The sequence below is a fragment of the Aquarana catesbeiana genome, linkage group LG02 (genome assembly GCF_042186555.1).
Source record: "Aquarana catesbeiana isolate 2022-GZ linkage group LG02, ASM4218655v1, whole genome shotgun sequence".
Lineage (NCBI taxonomy): Eukaryota > Metazoa > Chordata > Amphibia > Anura > Ranidae > Aquarana > Aquarana catesbeiana.
In genome coordinates this window covers 339,948,746-339,971,952 of record NC_133325.1, presented here as the reverse complement: position 1 = coordinate 339,971,952, position 23,207 = coordinate 339,948,746, and the positions used below count along the sequence as shown (strand labels likewise).

The window sequence follows — 23,207 nt, the reverse complement described above, 5'->3', positions numbered from 1 at the left end:
GTGACTTTTATCTTTCAGTTGCAGTGTTACTGTACTAGATACAGTGCTACTAATGTGTTGATTATAACCTTGTCTACAACAGTATTACCGTGGTGGCTATAGCCTGTTATTCAGTCTCTGGATGCAGTCATGTAAATGTGATAGACATTTAATGCTTGTAGCAATAGTTATTCCCCAGAAGTGCTGTTGTAAATGTGATGTTCAGTCTTTGGGTTTAATGGAGATGGTAATTTTCTGACTTTAGTCATAACCACTAGCTGGCTGATGATATTGTAATTTGTTTTGGCTGAAACAATGGTGGTTAGTCCTTGGATCTTAGCAGTAGTCAAACCCTGGTAAGAATGGTAAACATTTCCTGGAACTAATGGTGGTCACTTCATGGATGTAGCAGAGGCCATTTAATAGCTGTAGCAATGATAAATCTCTAAGACAGAGATAAGGTTAGAGACATGTTCCTTCTTTTGAACAAGAGTACCTTCATTCAACTTCACATGGACGCATTGATAAAGCATGCAAATTGGTAAGTGACCTCTAGACGCAGGAAGTTAATTCATATGTGCTCAGTGATCAGATTTTTGACTAACCACATAAAATGGAAGCTCTTTGTTTGTTGAGACCCTGCCAGTAATTAGTAGCAGCTAATCCAAGTAAGATGCAGGAAATACTTAAGTGATTGACCACTGAATAAAAATACCTTTCAAACCTTGTATCCATGTAAATCCATGTAAATGGGTTCACTCATCTCTATTAGGACAAAAATACATAGGTTGCAGTGAAATAACTAGTCATTTATAGATCATAGATCTAATATGTTCATGGTTGATCCAAGGAAAGCAAAAAAATCTGTAAAGCATGGTGCAATTTGCTCCAGCGGGGTAAAAAAATACTTTCTTGATCATAAGCTCCTGATCACCCGAGGCAATCAAACATTTCCGGGATCAATAATCTCTGGTTTTAATGTTAATGTACATGTTAATGTTCAGTTATATTCTGTGCAGTTAGTAATGCATCCAGCTGTTTTTTAAAACAATCAACTAAGCTGCAAGAACTAGTTCCTGGGGGAGCCTATTGCACATTTTCACAGCTCTTACTGTGAAGAAACATTTCCGTGTGGGGGGTAAACCTAATTTCCTCCAGACATAAAGAGTTCCCCTTTGTCCTTTTTTAATGACCCGAAACTGAACAACGTTGCACCAAGTTCCATATATGGACCACATATGTACAGTATTTATACATAGTGATCATATCCCCCTTAACTACTTTTTCTCAAGCGAGAATACATTCAAATATTACACAAAATCTGTTTATGGTGTCCTCTGCTACTTCATATTACTGTCTGAACATGCTTTCTGTGTAGTCTTCTTTTCCTTATTTTTATAATTGACGTGATAAAAGGTAAGTATAGTTGTGTCTAGATAGTAGTATGTTAAAGAAGAAATCTTTTTAATTTCACACCAAATGAAAACTTCTAAAATGTTTAATGATTCTGTATCCTGCTTCACAGTCGGATGTTAAAGGAGAAGGTAAAAGGCAGAACCAGCAGTAAGAAGCAAGATACAAAGAATAACTGTATTTGTATCTGTTTTATTTGTATATGTTTTTAAGTATTATCTTTTGTATTCTATCAATACATCTGTTGTTATCATTACTAATGAATATTTAATAACTGTATATATACTTGTATTATTGGTTTAAAGCAGACTTAACGTCTTAAACTGAACAATGTACAGTTCTATCGCTGAGCCCATAACAAAGCAATAGATTTTGTAAAGAAGGCCACCAATGGAACAGTGCACTGCTTACTTCTAGACTTTAGGCCTGCTTTATCATGAACACAAGGTAATCTATTTCTTGTTTGATACATTTTAGTGGACCCGACTGTATTCAATCCATCTCCAAAATCAGATGTTGATGCACTGGGCAAACCCAGATTTACAGGTAAGTTATTTATACATATTAAGTAATATGTAATAACAGATGTTTTGGTTGATTTATTTAGCTACTTTCTGCAAGATTCACAAATCTGTGGAATATGAATCCCAAGAATTAAGCAGACACATTAGACAGATTTCCCCACTCAAGGACACTAAAAGGAACAGAAAATCTGAGAACAAAAGAACCTCTTAGGGGCATATTTATAATGCAGTAAATGTGATATTCACCAAGCGTTCACTGTTGACGAAACAATAACTGTAATTTAAAAAAACATTTGCTAAAATTTTCACTTGTAGAGAATGTTTACTGAATGTAATACTCACTGCTTTGTAAATGTACCTCTATAAAATTTTGGACTGTATAAGAAACTTTATAACATGGTATATAACATAAAATGCATCGTAAAAATACTTAAAGGTAAGGTAAAAACAAATAATCGATCCTGTAATACATTGTTGCAAACATTGCAATGATCCAATAAGGCAGTACTTTAGTGAATATGTACGTAGCAAAGTCCTGGGCCCCTTGAGGCCTAATGGTAATCTCCAGAGTTAGGGACAGGTGACATCCTTCTGTGTAGAGTGGGTTACAAGGCAAGGTGGGTGTAATGCAAGATGAACAGGTGGGCACCAGACACTTTTTGAAGAAATTTATTGTCTCTTAAACAGAACTGTGGGAGAGAGCGTTAGGGCCAGGACACCCTTAGATAGAGGCAAAGATAATTGGCAGACTCTGAGACTTCTATAGGCAGACAGCTATACAAGTGAAGGCCTCCAGCCGGACATCACTTCTGCATAGATAGGACCGCTGTCTCCAATCTTATAGCGGCTACTAACGGCAATTGAAGTCAACTATTTGCAACACAAACAGTTCTTAGTTTACCCCACCATTACTCATTGTGGGTCTTCACTCAATAAGCTCCCAGTCTCTCTCACTAGACTTCAGATCCACTAGCCACTGGATCCCCTGAGCTCTTCCACTGGTAGCACTCAGTATCTTCCTCAAGCGTCACCCCTGCTTCCCTGCTGGGTCCCTGGCTTGGCACTCACAGATAATCTTCAAGTGTCACCCCTGCGGACACGCTAGGTCCCTGGCTTGGCACTCACTGATGCTCCGCAAGCGTCACCTCTGCTGTCCTGCTGGGTCCCTGACTTGACACTTGCTGAAGTTTTCCCACTTCTTCACCGTCCTCTGTTGGCGAGAAGTCTGCTCTGGTAATGGCCTCAGCCTACTCACAGTGGTCTCCGGTAGCAAGGTGGATGGTCCCTTAGTGACGATAGCTTCACCGCTACCTCTGACCACAATTGGTTCCCCGGCCGGCAGAACCATTACTTCTGGTACCCCTACACTGCTCTCCTGCTTATGTATAGGCCCTCAGACAGCTTAGAAGCCAGATGCCCCCGGGATAGGCCTTTTTTTCTGGCCTAGCAGCCCGGGGCAATACAACACACTTCCACCCAGACAGCCATCCAGGTGGCACTGAACCCCAATCACCTGACTCCACCCAAATAAATAAGCGCTCCCAGCAGGCCAAGGGACCAAATAAAATCCCTGCCCATTGGCTGAGACACCCCATTCATTCATAATCTGTCATTGCTTTGCCCATGTCTTATCCAATGTCACCAGCTATAATGCCACCTAGCAACAGAAGAGAGAAGTGCAGCAATCAGAGAATTAGGGAGAAATCATTTGATCTCCTAACAATTGGCCAAGGCAACTATTACCTGGCAACTAAATTTGATAGCAGCCCTGCCTAAACATCAAGGTGCTACATGTAAACCCTAACCATTAGCTTCTGCTTTTAGTCTGTTAAATATACAATTTAAAGTGGTTTGTTATATTTATTAATCACAAAAAATACTTACAGCTGTGCCCATAAGTTTACATACCCTGGCAGAATTTATGATTTCTTGGCCATTTTTCAGAGAATATGAATGGTATCACAAAAACCTTTCTTTCACTCATGGTTAGTGTTTGGCTGAAGCCATTTATTATCAATTATCAATCATTTATTATTAATACAACTGTGTTTACTCTTTCTAAATCATAATGACAACGACCCAAATGACCTTGATCAAAAGTTTACTTACCCCAGTTCTTAATGCCATGTATTGCCCCTTTAACAGCAATGACAGCTTGAAGTCTTTTGTGGTATTTGTGGATGAGGCTCTTTATCTTCTCAGATGGTAAAGCTGCCCATTCCTCTTGGCAAAAAGCCTCCAGTTCCTGTAAATTCTTGGGCTGTCTTGCATGAACTGCACATTTGAGATCTCCCCAGAGTAGCACAAGGATATTGAGGTCAGGAGACTGAGATGGCCACTAAAGAACCTTCACTTTATTCTGCTGTATCCAATTGCAGGTCAACTTGGCCTTGTGTTTTGGATCATTGTCATGTTGGAATGTCCAAGTACGTCCTATGCGCAGCTTCCTGGCTGATGAATGCAAATGTTCCTCCAGCATTTTTTGATAACATACTGCATTCATCTTGCCATCAATTTTGACCAAATTTCCTGTCCCTTTGTAGCTCAGACATCCCCAAAACATCAGCGATCCACCTCCGTGTTTCACAGTAGGAATGGTGTACCTTTCATCATAGGCCTTGTTGACTCCTCTCCAAATGTAGCGTTTATGGTTGTGGCCAAAAAGCTCAATTTTGGTCTCATTACTCCAAATGACTTTGTGCCAGAAGGTTTGAGGCTTGTCTCTGTGCTGTTTGGTGTATTGTAAGCAAAATACCTTGTGGCATTTGCGTAGTATTGTTTTTTTCTGGCGACTCGACCATGCAGTCCATCTTTCTTCAAGTGCCTCCTTATTGTGCATCTTGGAACAGCCACACCACATGTTTTCAGAGAGTCATGTATTTCACCTGAAGTTATTTGTGGGATTGTCTTTGAATCCCAAACAATTTTCCTGACAGTTGATGTGGCTCTGCGGGAAGAGCCGCACACAACCTTACTAAATTAAAATATCAGATGTCTGCAGATGACATGTATGGCCTAGAAAAAAAACAATATATTTCTCACCTCTGTTTCATAAGTAATACATTCTACACAATTCTGTATCATAAGTTATGATACAGAATGGCGGGGGGTCTGTGAATAGAAAAACTAAAATTATCATCTGGCACCATGGCAAAGAAACTCACAGAAATCTCCAGCACAAGTGAAATGTCTGCAATTATAGTCCATTGTTTTCTTCCTATAGACCTATAACAGAAGGTCTGCACAGATGGTGGTGGTAAACAATGTAGGGTCTTTACATTGCACCTGCAATGCACTGATCATGGTGCCAGTGCTCTGTAGGCTTGAGTGCAAAAATGTAATAATTGCATGGTAGTACAGTCTTTTTTGGCACTTGTACCTACAGGTATAAGGCTTACCTGTAGGTACAGTGAATATCTCCTAACTGCACGGTTTAGGAGATATTCACACTGCATGAAGATGGTAATGTCACCGGCGCATGCACTCTGAAGGGGCGATGCATACTAGCACATTATGCAATTGTCTTGCAGCGTTAAAAGAAAAAAAAGTGTGGTTTACTACCACTTCAAGTAAGGTAGGTGCATTTATTGAGCCTGGGGGTGCATTATGCCTGTTAGAAAATAGCATGTGTTTTAAGGTGTCAGCAGCCATTTAGAACTTGGTTATCAGTTCTGGGTGGAATTGCCCATTAAGTATACAAAAAAAAGCAGCCCACATTCCAAGTATTACAATGTTACTTTTTTGTCCTTGCAGGACCACATGTAAAGTACATAAACAAAGAAGACAATATACCCTGCTCCATCACAGAGTCTCTTAAACACTTCCCAGCAGAAGAGGGTTCCATCCAGGATGTCTCAGCTCCTCCCCAGAACCCTCCTAGTAATCTTACTGTTGTGACTGTAGAGGGGTGTTCATCCTTTGTTATTTTGGACTGGGAAATGCCTAATAATGACACGGCTACAGGTTAGTATAATTGTCATATGTGTTTTCTCCATTGTTTTAGTATAATTGTTATATATTATTTGTTATATATGTATGCTATTCTACAATTAAAATCAATTCATGGTACATATTCTAATTCTAGCTAATTCCAGAAATATTCCAAACATTCCATCCAAACGCCAAGGCATTGCCATGGGGATGATGGTGGGGGGGTCATTGAAAGTGCAAATCTGCATATTACATATTCAGGTCCTAAGGGATACTCTTAATTTTATTCAACAGCTGATCTAAATTAATTTTACTGAGGATTGACCTATAAAAGGTGGACTTTTATTCATGAGCACTGGACTTGCTCCTTACACATTTTTACTGAAAAATCTTGCTACTGTAAAATACTGTGCCAAAGTTAATAATTAACAAATGTTATGCCCAATATAACCAGCATGAGAGAAATAAAGTAAAAGAAACATGTTATTTGTTTTTTTTTATTCTATTCTAGAGTTTAAAGTTATTTCAACAGAAAATGGAGCACCTGGAGGAAAGAATCAGTCAATCATAACTACAAATCAGACATATTCTACTGTAGAAAACTTGAAGCCAGACACCAAGTAAGGGACAACCTTTCAATATGTGGTAGCACTGGTTAGGCTTTAATCATGGTTGTGTTGGGGGAGCTCCCATTTGTCAGTTCACCTACGGTGGAGGTGTATGGGTACCATGGTGTGGTCCTAGTTTGCTCGACTCCTGCTGAAACCAAATAAGGTACTATTTTGTCATACGCAGAGCATCTGTGAGTGTGTGGTGGGAAGTGTCTAGTACAGACAGTCATGCAACTCAGCAATTTGTTTGATATTTATTGATATAAATTTATTGATTTATTTATTAATTTGTTGATATTTATAAATCAATTTACAGCCAATTTCAGGGGATCAAAGCTTTCCTTTCTAACACATAAAAATTGTGGGTATATTGCCTTCTTGCCTGTTGTATATGAAGTGAAGAATGCTTTGTTATCGTGCCATGTTTGTCTTGTTAGTGAAAAATTATACTGCCATCCACAGAAACTGCAGAGAAATTATACTACTAACTAGAGTCAGTACTAGAATACTGACTTATTGTCTCACAGCAAATCCACATATGGTGAAACATTGGCAGCATTGGCGCTGCTTGTTGCAAGGGTTCTTTTTCATTTAGAGTGCAATTATTTTGTTCTTTAACCACTTACCGATATACGTCGGCACAATGGCAGCGGTGGGCAAATGGGCTTACCTGTACGTCCCCTTGGCAGCGGTGGGGCTAGTGGGTGCACGTGCAGCGTGACTGTGCCCGCAGGTCCCACAGACTCGATGTCCGCCGGTGTCCTGTGATCGTGTCACGGAGAGGCAGAACGGGGAGATGCCTATGTAAACAAGGCATTTCCCTGTCCTGCCTAGTGATATGACAGGGATCTACTGCTCTCTGTCATCAGGAGCAGTGATCTCTGTCATGTCAGTGGTAGCCCATCCCCCCACAGTTAGAATCACTCCCTAGGACACACTTAACCCCTTGATCGCCCCCTAGTGTTTAACCCCTTCCCTGCCAGTGTTATTTACACAGTAATCACTGCATTTTTATAGCACTGATAGCTGTATAAATGACAGTGGTCCCAAAATGGTGTCAAAAGTGTCCGATGTGTCCGCCATAATGTCGCAGTCACGATAAAATTCGCAGATCACCACCATTACTAATAAAAAAAAAATAATAATAAAAATGCTATAAATCTTTCCCCTATTTTGTAGACGCTATAACTTTTGCGCAAAACAATCAATATACGCTTATTGCGGGGGGTTTTTTTGCTTATTTGAGCACAGTGAGTTATTTTCCCTTTTGTTAAGATGTATGTCCCCAGCTGGTACACTAATTTTATGAAGGTCATGGACAACTTGGGAACCAAATTTAGAGCAGTTTTATAAGGATTTTATTGTAGCAAGGTCAGCAGTAAACCCTTGTGTTTAAAGGTGTAATCGGCCATAAAATGCTTCATCAATATTTAATGGTCTAGCATTTTAACTTGGAAGAGCATAAAATGTGTTGAAAAAAAACAAAAAATACTGCATGTTCACACTGTTTCTTCAGATCCCAATATAAAACGCTGCCTTACATTTGACATTTTCAGAAATAAAGACATTACTGGGTTTCATTATGTTAGAATTAAATTCACAAAGGATTCTGAGTTGAACACTTTCAAATAATTTTATACCTGGGAGCAAACTTGCAGCAGATTTATGTGACTATGAATTCAATCTAGACTTACAGAGCTTCCTAATGTGGATATCCAATGATGTTATCTACTTTGTACCATTTTAAATTCCTGGTAACCATTGATGGGTTCCCCAAGAAGTTGCCTTGTATGTCAGTCTATCCATTGCCTGTGAATGATATCTTTCACACAGTTAATGAGACAATTTTATGTCATCGGACACAATCACTATAGACAAGTGTTACAGGAGCCTGTCATTCTCCTAAAGCACAAAATCAAGTATAAAAAAACTTGCCCCCTAACCAAATCTAATCCAGACATTTCCCACCCAGGTGCTTATTTACAGTCTAAATGGATTTCCCATATTTATACAAATAAATATTTGAAAAGTGTGGCGTGCATTTGTATTCAGCCCCCTTTACTCTGATACCCCTAACTAAAATCTAGTGGAACCAATTGCCTTCAGAAGTCACCTAATTAGTAAATAGAGTTCACCTGTCTGTAATTTATTTTCAGTATAAATGCAGCTGTTCTGTGAAGCCCTCAGAGGTTTGTTAGAGAACCCTAGTGAACAAACAGCATCATGAAGGGCAACACACCAGACAGGTCAGGGATAAAGTTGTGGAGAAGTTTAAAGCAAGGTTAGGTTATAAAAAAATATCCCAAGCTTTTAACATCTCATGGAGCACTGTTCAATCCATCATCCAAAAATGGAAACAGTATGGTATAACTGCAAACCTACTTAGGCCATCCACCTGAACTGACAGGCTGGGCATGGAGAGCATTAATCAGAGAAGCAACCAGGAGACCCACCTGATCCACAGCTCAAGTGGGAGAACCTGTCCACAGGACAACTATTAGTTGTGCACTCCACAAATTGGTCCTTTATAGAAGAGTGGCAAGAAGAAAGCCATTGTTGAAAGAAAGCCATAAGAAGTCCCGCATACAGTTTGCAAGAAGCCATGCGGGGGGGACACAGCAACATGTGGAAGAAGGTGCTCTGGTGCTCTAAAACCAAAACGCTATCTGTACACATAACCCTGAAAGCACCATCCCCACCATAAAAAAGTGGTGGTGGCAGCATCATGATGTGGGGATGCTTTTCTTCATCAGGGACAGGGAAACTGGTCAGAGTTGATGGGAAGATAGATGGAGCCAAATACAGGGCAATCTTAGAAGAAAACCTGTTATGCCCCGTACACATGGTCGGACTTTGTTCGGACATTCCGACAACAAAATCCTAGGATTTTTTTCGACGGATGTTGGCTCAAACTTGTCTTGCGTACACACGGTCACACAAAGTTGTCGGAAAATCCGATCGTTCTAAACGCGATGACGTAAAACACGTACGTCGGGACTATAAACGGGGCAGTGGCCAATAGCTTTCATCTCTTTATTTATTCTGAGCATGCGTGGCACTTTGTCCATCCGATTTATGTACACACGATCGGAATTTCCGACAACGGATTTTGTTGTTGGAAAATTTTATAGCCTACTCTCAGACTTTGTGTGTCGGAAAATCCAATGGAAAATGTCCGATGGAGCCCACACACGGTTGGAATTTCCGACAACACGCTCCAATCGGACATTTTCCATCGGAAAATCCGACCGCGCGTACGGGGCCTTAGAGTCTGCAAAAGACTTGAGACTGGGGCAGAGGTTCACCTTCCAGCAGGACAACGATCCTAAACATAGATAGAATGGCCCTGTCAAAGTCCAGACCTAAATCCAATTGAGAATCTGTGGCAAGACTTTCTCCATCCAATCTGACAGAGTTTGAGCTATTTTGCAAAGAAGAATGGGCAAAAGTTTTTGCAGCTGTAATTGCAGCAAAAAGTGGTTCTACAAAGTATTGACTCGGGGGGGGGCTGAATACAAATGCACGCCACACTTTTCACATAGTTATTTGTAAAAAATGTATAAAACCATTTATCATTTTCATTCCACTTCACAATCATGTGCCACTTTGTGTTGGTCTATCACATAAAATCCCCAAAAAATAAATTTACGTTTTTTTTGTAACATGACAAAATGTTGAAAATGTTAATGGGTATGGATACTTTTTCAATGCACTGTATATGTATATATATATATATATATATATATATATATATATATATATATATATCATACTACAGGAAAGTCTATGCACTACAAAGTGTTACTTTTCAAATGTATTATTTAGCCAATTAATTACTTACCTTAACCATTTGGTAATGACAGAATGCTCTATTTTAGTCCTTATGTAAAGTACTGGTGCAAATCAGAAGGAAATTAAAAAAGCACTGTGGATTTTATTGTTGGCATTAATGACTGACTTTCTAACTGTAACCAACTATTCTATAAACATAGGGTGTCTGGATCACACATTGCCAGGCAAGTAGCCATTCTTCTAATCCCACATTCTGTTTGTTAGAAGCCAATGGAAAAGTCCTAAAAGAGGACTGAATAATCTTTCCAAAAGCAAGCAGCTGGATAAACAGAAAAAAGACTTTAAAGGGATATTTGGCAGTAAAGGACAGATGTTGGTAGGACAGTAATGTAGTAAACTGTAAATGGCAGATGAGAAAGGAACATGGTATTTCCATCGAAAAATTCACATGTCCCCCACATTCCCTGTGGAAGGCAAAAGTTTGTTTTAAAGCCATCATCATTTTTAATTTTATGGCTATGCCAAAAGGTTTTTTACTAAGCGAGTGTTGGGTTTTGCTCCCACTTTGGGGAAACAGGAAGGTCTGATAAACAGATTACAGTCACTTACACTGCAAGTTACTGAGATGGCTTTTACATAGAGTGGAATAAATGCATGATTTGTTCTGTGATTACTAAAACTCATATACTGCTCTATACAATATTTCGTACACTAGAATAATTATTACATATGGTATCATAGTTTAATAGATGCTTGCTATTAAAAGATTATCTAGCTAAGATCATCTCATACAGGGACATTGTTAATGTAGATGTAAACCCTAACTTAAAGTGGAGTTCCACCCAAAAATGGAACTTCCACTTTTTGGATTCCTCCTCCCCTCCGGTGTCACATTTGGCACCTTTAAGGGGGGAGGAGGGAGCAGATACCTGTCTAATACAGGTATTTGCTCCCACTCCCTGGCATAGATCACCGCAGTGCTTGCGGTGACCTACGCCACTTCCGGCACCTACACTCTCCTCCACCGCTGTATTCTGTGAGACACAGAACACAGCGGGGACCAGAGAGAATGCGCAGCGCGACTCGCGCATGCGAAGTAGGGAACCAGGAAGTAAAGCCACACGGCTTCACTTCCTTATTCCCTTACCGAGGATGGCGGTGGCAGCAGCCGAGAGCCGAAGGACGGATCGGCTTCGGCTGCCGACATCGCGGGCTCCCTGGACAGGTAAGTGTCCATATATTAAAAGTTAGCAGCTGCAGTATTTGTAGCTGCTGGCTTTTAATTTTTTTTTTCAGCGAACTTCTGCTTTAATGGTATTTCGTTTACGGCCAGTTCACATCATAGAAACGCAGTCCAAATGCGTTCCAGGTGCTTTTCTGCATGCGTGTTTTTGGCGCGTTTTGATGTGTTCCAGTGTGTTTTTGGTGCATTTTAGATGCAGTCCAGAGTCCCCCTCTTTTTTCTTAACCTTAAATAAGGACGTGTGTGTTCCACTGCATTTTTGGTGCCTTCTGGTGCAATCTAGTGTGTTTGTGATGCGTTTTACAGCATTCCAGTACAGTCCAGTGCAGGAAAATTGCAGCGTGTTCTTTTTTTTTTCAGGAACTGGAATGCACTAGAATTGCAAGCACTGGTGGGAACTATGCTATTGAAAACCATATAACAAACTTTCCATGCGTTTTTGATGCAGAAAAAAAAACGCACTGGACTTCATGTGGTGTGAACTAAACATGATACATCAAAATGACCATTTTTAAACAAAATGTTTGTTTTCCCCTTTTTTATGCTTTGTTGAATCCCAGTGCTGATGAACTCCTAAAGCCTCTTTGCAGCCACTTTCTGTCTACATACAGTACACTCTATCAATGACTGTATAGTGTTTCTCTGTGCAGGTTTCCTTATGGTGACATCAGTGAACCATGCTTGCATAAAGTGTAGTGAAATTGTCACTTGTATCCTCCATTTGGAGCCTGTGTGACAGGGCGAGAGCACTATTGGAATTGTATTATTTGAATGATAGCTGCAGAATTAAAAATACTGAAAATGACTTTTTAAGTGACGTGATAAAGCTTATATGAGATTTGAGTGACTGTGTTTACATAATGTTCCCTGTAATTGTTCAGTGTAAGTTTCCTGTGTGCTTTGGAGACTGATTCCTTTCTATTTTAATGTTATGTTTACACAGTCCAGCCATTTTTTTCAAGAAAAAATTATTCACCAGTGTTTGTTTTGTTTTTATTTTGTGCATTGCAGTTGGGATTTGTGTAACCCCATTTTTTTGTGGCATTGTATCACTTGCCCCTTAAAGAATAACTTCACTTTTGTTGAGAAAAAAATCATTCCCCTCTGGGTTTTCTATGTACATTACAAGGATTTTAACAAACTTTGTTGCAGATTCCTACCTTTTGCTATTCTGAAGAAATTGCTGTTTGTTTGTATGTGTCCATGTGATAAGTGAATCTAATGGGAATGGTTTCATAGTTATCAATCAGCTGCTGCACCTGCTGGGCTATAAGGAGGAAAATTGCAGGGTCTGCATCCCTTTAGATGTTACATAGTTAGATAGTAGGTGAGGTTGAAAAAAGACACAAGTCCATCAAGTCCAACCTATGTGTGTGATTATATGTAAGCATTACATTGTATATCCCTGTATGTTGCAGGCCTTCAGGTGCTTATCTAATCATTTTTTGAAACTATCGATGCTCCCCGCTGAGACCACATCCTGGCCGCTCTTACAGTAAAGAACCATCTGCATAGTTTAAGGTTAAACCTCTTTTCTTCTAATTTTAATGAGTGGCCACGTGTCTTGTTAAACTCCCTTCCGCAAAAAAGTTTTATCCCTATTATGAGGTCACCAGTACGGTATTTATAAATTGAAATCATATCCCCTCTCAAGTGTCTCTTCTCCAGAGAGAATAAGTTCAGTGCTCGTAACCTTTCCTCATAACTAATATCCTCCAGACCCTTTATTAGCTTTGTTGCCCTTCTTTGTACTCACTCTATTTCCAATTCATTCGTCCTGAGGACTGGTGCCCAGAACTGGACAGCATACTCTAGGTGCGGCCGGACCAGAGTCTTGTAGAGCGGGAGAATTATTGTTTTATCTCTGGAGTTAATCCCTTTTTTAAGGCATGCCAAAATTCAGTTTGCTTTGTTAGCAGCAGCTTGGCATTGCATGCCATTGCTGAGCCTATCATCTACTAGGACCCCCAGGTCCTTTTCCATCCTAGATTCCACCAGAGGTTCTCCCCCCAGTGTATAGATTGCATTCATATTTTTGCCACCCAAATGCATTATTTGACATTTTTCTACATTGAACCTCATTTGCCATGTAGTTGCCCACCCCATTAATTTGTTCAGATCTTTTCGCAAGGTTTCCACATCCTGCAGAGAAGTTATTGCCCTGCTTAGCTTAGTATCGTCCGCAAATACAGAGATTGAAGTGTTTATCCATCCTCCAGGTCATTTATGAACAAATTAAACAGGATTGGTCCCAGCACAGAACCCTGGGGGAACCCCACTACCCACCTCTGACCATTCCTAGTACTCCCCATTTATCACCACCCTCTGAATTCATCCTTGTAGCCAGTTTTCAATTCATGTACTCACCCTATGGTCCATGCCAACTGGCAACCTTATTTTGTACAGTAAACGTTTATAGGGAACTGTGTGAAATGCTTTTGCAAAATACAGATATACCACGTTTACGGGCCTTCCTTTATCTAGATGGCAACTCACCACCTCATAGAAGGTTAATAGATTGGTTTGGCAAGAACGATTCTTCATTAATCCATGCTGATTACTGCTTATGATACCGTTCTCATTACTAAAATCTTGTATATAGTCCCCTATCATCCCCTCCAAGAGCTTGCATTTCCTATTGAAAGTATCTCACCAAAAATGACATTTTTGTTGCAGGAGATGCCTGAAATCTGACTTTTATCTTAGTGTAGACTTCTAGGAAAATTAGTAAGCCAATCACACAAACAGGACATTATGTTTCTGGGGTGTGATCAGTACACATTCTGTGTACAGAACACCTCCAGGTAGCCATATTGCATTGCATTTACAGAAAATTACAGAGCTGCGGGAAAGCAAAAATGAAAGGTAATTTTTAATACCATTCGATTACAATATGACTTGTGTCACAATTGTATACACTATACTGTATTATTTTCTTTTTATTTGCTATTTTTTTTCCACGAAAGTGGAGTTACCCTTTAAATTTATATGAAAGTATCTAAAATAATATTACCTGAATTGCAGAGAAATTTAACCTATTCCTGGTTGTAATAGATTGCCATTACATCAACCTAATCAGGATAGCAAAAAAAACATACAACTGAATTAACCTGAAGGCACACAATATGTCAATTTACTTTTACTGCTTGAAAAGACAAGAAAATCATACAGTACATGTCTTTTGGTCCCAAAACAAGTCAAAAGTGTTTAATTCATTAGAATGTACAGTATACAGTTAAAAATTTCTTTATATTAGAAGATTGAAAAATTTATTGGAAGGTCAAATCATTTTATTTAGATATTGAGCCAGCAGTTGAATAATTTGTAAGGATGAATCAATAGCCATCTGTGTGTCCCAAACCTCAAAGCTGTTGTAACAAGCATTTTTTTACACTTCCAGGGGAGAACTGACTTTTCTTCTCCCACAAGTTTATACTGGTAAGTGGGGCCACTGGTAGTATTAAGGAGCAGAGACTTCACTATATCTCTGAGACTAGGACATAGGTGTCCATTTATGAAGGAAAGATAAGCCGCGATAGTGCTGATCACAGACTATCTCACATGTGTAGCAGTTTATGTAGGAGAGAAGCTGCTGTAGTGTGAGAAGCAAGACTGCCTTCTTCCTCCATCAACACCAGTCCCCGCCAAAGATTAAAAACTCACGATGATCCCCCAATCCCAGTAAACAAACACACTTTCAACTTTAAAGCAGCTTAAAAATGAATATAAATAATAACTTTTTTATCATTATTTTTATACAGGATTTATATAGCGCCAACAGTTTGCGCATATAAAGGGAGATAGTACAGCTACAATACAGTAAAATACAAGATGGATAAGAGGTACCTGCTGATAAGAGCTAACAATCGACTAGGATTTGGCAAATTGGTACAAAGGGTTATAACTGGGAGGATGAGCTGGTGGAAGTGATAAAAGTTCAGTTAGTTGGAGGCGTGATAGGCTTCCCTGGAGATGAGTTTTCAGGGATCGCCTAAAGGCAGCCAGAGTAGGAGATTGCCAGACAGATTGAGGTAGAGAGTTCCAGAGGATGAGAGAGGCTCTGAAGAAGTCCTGGAGATGAGCATTGGAGGAGGAGAAAAGGGAGCTTGAGTGCAGGAGAAAGGAGACAAAATTGGTGATGTAGCTCAGGACAGAGTTGTGGATGGCTTTGTATGTTGTTATTAGTATTTTGCATTTAATTTGCTAGGCAATTGGAAGTCAGTGGAGGGATTGGCAGAGAGGGGTGGTAGACACGGTGAGGTTGGTAAGGCAGATGAGTCTGGCCAGCAGCATTCATGATAGACTGAAGAGGAGATGCCTATGGAGAGTTAGGCCATTGAGGAGGGAGTTGTAAAAGTCAAGTCAAAATATAACAAGAGAGTGAATGAGTAGTTTGGTGGTTTCAAGGGGCAAGTTTTAGAGATGTCACAGAGGGGAAGTCTACAAGCTTTTGACAACTATAGGATTTGGGGCTGAAAGGACAGATCAGAGTCTAGGAATACACCCAGTACCTTGGCATGAGGGGAGGGATTGATAGTGGCATTATTGATCTTGATGGAAAAGTTATGGAGGGGGGCACGGGCAGGGGGGAATATTATCAGCTCGGTTTTAGAGAAATTTAATTTAAGGAAGTGGTGCGACATCCATGATGGAAATGTCAGTTAGTTAGTAATGCGATAGGGGACTGAAGGGGTGAGTTAGGGAGAAGAGAGTAGATAGATTTGGGTGTCCTCAGCAAAGAGATGGTATTGGAAGCCATGGGAGTTAATCAAGTGACCAAGGGAGGAGGTATAGATAGAGAAGAGAAGGGGTCCAAGAACAGAGCCTTAGGGGACCCCCACAGAAACAGGAAGTGGAGAAGAGGAGACAAAGTTATAGGTAACACTGATGGAGTGCTGTGAAAGATAGGAGGAGAACTAGGATAGAGCAGAATCTTGGAGGCCAAGACAGACAGGGAAGAAGCTGATCAAACAGATGACTGGTCAGCTGCTTTGGAGGGCAGAGGAGGGATCAGGGGTCTAGTAGACCCCTGATTTCTTCCTAAAGAGGACCTGTTACTGCCCAAAGCTATAATAAGGGGTGCTGAATGAAAAAAAAAGTGTAAATAAAAAAAAAACTAATTCAAACATTTTTTTAAAGCACCTTTATCCCCCCATGCTCCCGCACAAATGCAAATGCACAGGTAGGTCAGGCACATGCATGTAAACAGCAATTGCACCACACATTTGAGGTATCTCCACAAACGTCAAACTGAGAGCAATAATTCTGGTGCCAGAGCTCACTCTAAACTGATAACCTGTAAAGACATGTACAGCGTCGCCTATGCATAATTGAAGGTACCATAGTTTGTCACCATTTCACAGGCGAGTGCAATTTTAAATCTTGACTTTTTTGGTAACTATTTACTCAACACAACTTCATCTTTTATATTTTACCAAAAAATTGTATTTTATTGTGTTTGCGTGCTTAAAATTTATTTTTACTGCTTCCGGATTAGCCACCGCAGTTATACTGTGGCAGGTTGGCTCCCCTGCGCGAAACCACGTAGCTATACGTTGGCTCGCGGGTAGCAGGTGCGCGCGTGCGATCGTGACCAGGAGAGACAGAACAGGGACAAGTGTGTGTAAACACACACTTCCCTGTTCTGACAGGAGTGACAGATCGTGTGTTCCTATTAGCTAGGAACCACGATCCGTCACTTCCCTTAGTTAGTCCCCTCCCCCTTCAGTTAGAATCACCTCCCAGGCAACACAGTTAACCCTTTCACCGCCCCCTAATGTTAACCCCTTCACCGCCCCCTAATGTTAACCCCCTTACTGCCAGTGACATTTTCACAGAAATCAATGCATTTTTAATCACACTGATCGCTGTATTAATCACTTCAATACCATGCACTTTCGCCTCTTCCTGCCCAGGACAAATTTCCGTTTTCAGCGCTGTCGTACTTTGAATGATAATTGCGCGGTCATACAACACTGTATCCAATCTAAATTTTTATCATTTTCTTCTCGCAAATAGAGCTTTCTTTCGGTGGTATTTTCTCACCTCTGGGGTTTTTATTTTTTGCTAAACAAAAAAAAAATACCAACATTTTTGAAAAAAAAAAAGTTTTTCTCAGTTTCTGTCATAAAATGTTGTTTTCCCCTTTATTGACAGGCACTAATGAGGCGGCACTGATGGGCACTGATGAGGCGGCACTGATGGGCACTGATAAGGTGGCACTGATGGGCACTGATGAGGAGGCACTGATATGTAGAATTGATGGGCACCGATAGGTGGCACTGATATGCAGCACTGATGGGCACTGATAAGCAGCACTGATGGGCACTGACAGGTGACACTGATGGGCACTGACAGGTGGCACTGATTGGCATTGACAGGCGGCTGTGATGGGCACTGACAGGCGGCACTGATTGGTACTGATAGGTGGCATGTGATTGGCACATCTGAGGGAGCTGTGCTGATTATCAGCACAGACCCCCCCCTGAGAGGGAGAGCCGCCGATCGGCTCTCCCTGTCAGTGCGAACCAAGGAATACCGTTTACCGGCACTTCTTGGTTCACGCGATGATCAGCTGTGATTGGAAGATCAATATACGCTTATTGCAATTTTTTTTACCAAAAATATATAGAAGAATAAATTTCAGCCTAAACTGAGAAAAAATTTGCTTTTTTTTAAAAAAAAAATGGGGATATTTATTAAAGCAAAAAGTACAAAATATTGTGTTTTTTCCAAAATCGTCGCTCTATTTTTTTGTTTATAGCACAAACAATAAAAACTGCAGAGGCAATCAAATAGTAATAGACCAAAAGAAAGCTCTATTTGTGGGAAAAAAGGACGTAAATTTTGAGTTTGGGTACAACGTTGCACGACCGCGCAATTGTCAGTTAAAGCGACGCAGTGCTGAATCGCAAAAAACGCTCTGGTCAGGAAGGGGGTAAATTCTTCCGGGGCTGAAGTGGTTAAGTATATTTAATCATGCAACATTAAAAATTGCAACAACTACCATTTTAGTCTCTTAGGCCCCTTTCACATGGGGCTGTCCATTTTGACGGGCTCCAATTGCTCAACAGGGATTGATCCATTGATCCCTGCTTAGGCGGTAGATGACAGGTCCGTCTCTGGTTTACATGATCATTCCCTGGAGCCCTCATGGAACATCGTTGAAGACAGCTATTTAACAGGGGAGTACTTGGAGCCTTCACGGTCCAGGAGCTGAGGATACCACCTTGAACGGGTTCTTCCATCTGTGTCCAGTATCTGAGCGACATCTGATGAATACAACATCTGATATACATAATATAAGATCCCAAGCCTGTCTGATCCCTCTGTCGTATGGCATTTGGGGTCCATCACAGCTGGTAAGAGTACCCATTTATATCTTGAGTTCCGCTGTTGTTGACTACAGACAAGCCTTACACTGATTATCTCACGATTGGGATTACTCTCACCAGAGGAACATACCATTTAAGATTTTCTGTGGACATTCTTTCTCACACCCCCACTGGGTTATATTCAGCATAGCCAATTTATATTGTTTTTTAATTTCTTTTTAGATGTGTTATTTATTTTCCATTTTTTGTGATTTATTTTCACTTTTTAGTAGCGCTACACTATTATTATATTATTCACTTTGAACTTTGTATGTTTGAGTGTTAGCAGCTTGTGTTCTAATTTAGCGCAGTCTTTTTCCCCACCTCCAGGTCCGTCTCTGCTAACTGTGCAGGAACGGACCTGTCAGAGCCCCGCCCTCCGTTTTCATACGATCCGCCAGACGGATGGAAAATAGGGTTTCCATCCGTCTGGATTTAGCGGATTTTTTAGCAAAAGAAATGTCCTGAGCTCTTTAGGGCTTGTTTTAACCTTTTATTTTTTTGTAATTTGATTATAGGGATTAAGATATTGCATTTAAAAAATATAGTTAAAGCATATCTACGGTCAAAATGTAAAATCATATTTTCATTTGCACATTGTATTTCAATTATTTCTAGCCTACTTCTACAAATTTGAATGATCTTGAAGTGTCTGAAGATCCTCACTCATTTACTTCCTTGAGTTCTGTGACATATATTCAATGTTCCCTTTGAGTAGGCACTGCTCATGGCATCCATAAAAGCAGATGTTAAAAGTGCAAATTAAAGATTCCACCAAGGAATAAGTACTCTTTAAGCAAGAGATTTACTTTTTTGGGGGGAGAAATATGTAATCCTAGCCAAGGAGGTAGTTTATTATAGCTGCAGCTGTTTCTTCCCAATTTTAGTAGTTTGTTGATATGGGTTGCTGCTAAAGCATTTACTGTTGATCTTAAGTACATTCTGTGTTATGGCAAGTATTGTCATGGTGCCCTTACCATCAGGAGTAGCATTTATTGTAGATAGCTTGTTACAGACCTAGGAAATGATGAAATATATCTCTCATTGATACACAATAATGGGGAGCAAGTTATACACTCTTTTTCCAAAGACAGTGTTGTAACCTGTAGTAAAAGTAGGTTTCAGCTTGGTTTGTAAAAATTTTAACCAATATTGCTGCTCCAATGACCTCCTATTCTCAAACCCCCTCCCCCCTTTGTCATCTACTCCAATGTTCATCCCAAGGATTTCATTAGAATCTCCCCCTACCTCTGCAACTCCCTACTGCAATTCATCCGGCTGATTCCCACTCTTACTTGCCTTCCGGTGAACAGCTCTGTGTACATTAATGCTGATAGGCAGGGAGAAACAGTTATGACAGAAGAGTCCTAGCTGTTGGCATTTTTTTCGGAGTTTAATTCCACTTCCACGGGTGTTCCACAACCTGTTGCCACTATACAAATTCTGTGTACACTTTGACCTGTGCACATGTTATACTAAAATCTGGAATATGTATATCAAGACTGAGGGCTAGTAGTCAATTGTGCCTCTATATACTGAGGATGACTTGGTTATATCACTGTAATAGCATCTGTACCCAGGTGTGCTGCTGTTTGACATTTCTTTTAGATGTTTTATGAGTAGTTATTTAGATATACTCTACCTGTATAATCATGTACTAATAAAACAACAGGATGACTATTGCTTATACCAAGGGTTACAATACAGTTTTGTTGTGTTGGCGAAGCGAGTAAATAAAAAGTAGCAGTCAGATTATGTGTATTTTTATTTTAGAGCCAACATTGAATATAATATTTCCATAAATTATAAAACTGTAGGAGAGCTGGCAAATAAAAGTGTTACAGTTTACGTGTGTTTTCTCAGGTTCATGCCATTCCATTTATTTGGTTATTTGTTAATGAGAATTCCATGGACAAACTAAACCTATGGGGGTTCTAAGCTGCTGATTTGGAAATGAACTTGTGGTCAGTGGAAAAAACAAATACTTCATGTGACATTACTTGTTTTTCCAGACTATACACATCATAAAATTCTAAGTGGTTTGATTTACATGTAAGTACTGTTCAACTGTGAGTCTGTTCTCCTAGAGTAGGCAGGGCCAATTTGGCATTGACAGGAAGAAATTTGATTTTATAAGTGGGAGTTATAGTAATAGCCAGGTCAGTACATGTTCATTCATAACACATTTTTAACTATTTGAACTATTTTGTGGTTAATATAGCTATTCAAATTCTGTGTGGTCTTGCTCTGTCAACTAATTTTCAAAAATCATTGTTGATTTATTTAGTAAAACCCATATTGTCTTTTTTAGCTTTTAGTCCTTTCACTTTCTGGGCATTTTAAAAGAAATATGAGTGCATGCAAATCAGTAAAAGTCTAGAGATTATACAGCACAACATAACAAAATGCTCATCAGGACTAGTCAAAAACTGTAAGAAAGTTCAACAACTTTAAATCTGAGGATCATATCATATCACCCTTTGGCTAAACATTAGGGCAAAATTAGGAGACTCTGAATGTTTTCAAACTAACATTGTCAAAGTGCAAGCACCTCAACTATATTCTGTCCTCATATACAAAGGGTCTTGACTTCAGCCTGACTCTGAACTAAGCCTCATTATCTCCTGGAAATAGGCTCTGCCCTTGTTATTTACAACTTTAAACTGAGAGCCTCTGCTATGTATTACTAAGGGTGATGCTGGAGTTAGCCCCATCAGAGCTAAGTTCTGGCTTGGGCAGAAGAAAAGGGTCCCCAAAGAGATGCACTGAAATCAGTCAGCTTTACAGTTTGACAAATAGTTGCATTAAAGTGATTGAAGTAATAGGTTTTATTTCCCTGGGCTCAATCATCTCTGCAAATGGTTCCAAGATTTGGAACATAATTACGGCTAAGTATCTAAGAGTCCAGGTTCTTATAGCCTGAATCTATCTATAAACTGAGAGCCTCTGCTATGCATTACTAAGGGTGATGCTGGAGTTAGCCCTATAAGAGCTAAGTTCTGGCTTGGGCAGAAGAAAAGGGTCCCCAAAGAGATGCACTGAAATCAGTACTTGCAGGCACCAAAAGGTACCCGCTCTTTGGCAGTGTTGTTCATTAGATTACAGAAATAAATCTACCAAGTTTGCTTTACAGTTTGACAAATAGTTGCATTAAAATTATTTAAGTAATAGGTTTTATTTCCCTGGGCTCAATCATCTCTGCAAATGGTTCCAAGATTTGGAACATAATTAGGGCTAAGTATCTAAGAGTCCATGTTCTTATATAAATGCCTGAATCTATCTTACAGAAATGTTATACCAGTTTTTGTGGTTATTTTGTGTTAACATGCTGTTTATACAAATGTAGGTGCAACGACCATTCTTATATATTATAGTGTAATTAGAAATTCTGGCACTAGGTGGTAGTATTTTATTTAATGTATTATTCTCTCCTATGCAACTACATGGTAATGATGTAATCTCCTGTTTCTGTTGTTTTTTCAACAAACCAGAAGGGCCTGGCCATATGTCCAGTACCACCTGATTGGTAGGAGTTATATCTGCACCAGCTTTCCAACAGGTTATGGGCTGAAATCGTGCTGCAGATACAGACACAGCTCAGAGTTACAACAAAACAAAAGTCTCTGAAAAGAAACCATTCAGAAAGTATATATGATGGCTACTTACCGTGCTTCATTAAAATTTCCATTTGCTAATCTGACAAACCAGAACTTTCAGTCCTGGAAGTTCAAAATGTAGATGCTGCTGAAAAGAGAGGGTACATGGAAGCATATAGAAGGGCCCACATATGCAAGTGTGAAATCGCAAAAGAAATGTTGGAGAAAGTACACAAGTGAACAAACATTAGCTATAAACTATACCTAATTAGAAAGCTGTACCAGACTACACTGATAGCACATGCAGGACTTTATAAGATGTACCTTAGAAATAGAAGAATGCCTGCGAACTGCGGGGAAAAAAAATTAGAGACTTCCATGAAGCAGAACTGCTACTCCAGACAGCTACAAGACACTTGTTACAGCACTTGATGCTCACACAGATGATGAGCGTACCCTGAAATATGTTATAAGTAAGCTTGTAGATGGCAGACTGTGCATTAAGAACCAACTGCAATAACAGTATTGCGAAACAGGTGAATGTTTTGGGTGCAAAAACACAAGTGACTAGGAAACTACAGAATTTGAAATGCTATAATGAATTAGTAAAAGAGACAACAACAAAAAGCCACTGCCCTGCATTACAAATAATCACCACAAAGATGAATATCAAAGATGTGCTATATGTTTCTACATTTCAAAGTAATTGTGATGGACTGCCTGACACCCCGCCTGGGTATTTCCAC

General features: G+C 39.8%; 1 protein-coding gene across 50 annotated transcripts in view; it reads left to right on the top strand.

Moving 5' to 3' along the window:
• The window catches only part of ABI3BP (ABI family member 3 binding protein), a 496,221-nt gene that overhangs the window by 405,184 nt on the left and 67,830 nt on the right, over nucleotides 1-23,207 (top strand). For all 50 annotated transcript variants that reach the window (XM_073614901.1, XM_073614909.1, XM_073614887.1 and 47 more), the window contains 3 exons: nucleotides 1,870-1,938; nucleotides 5,670-5,879; nucleotides 6,358-6,466. In XM_073614901.1, the coding sequence (XP_073471002.1) occupies nucleotides 1,870-1,938; nucleotides 5,670-5,879; nucleotides 6,358-6,466 (388 nt within the window). The remainder of the gene's footprint in view (nucleotides 1-1,869; nucleotides 1,939-5,669; nucleotides 5,880-6,357; nucleotides 6,467-23,207) is intronic.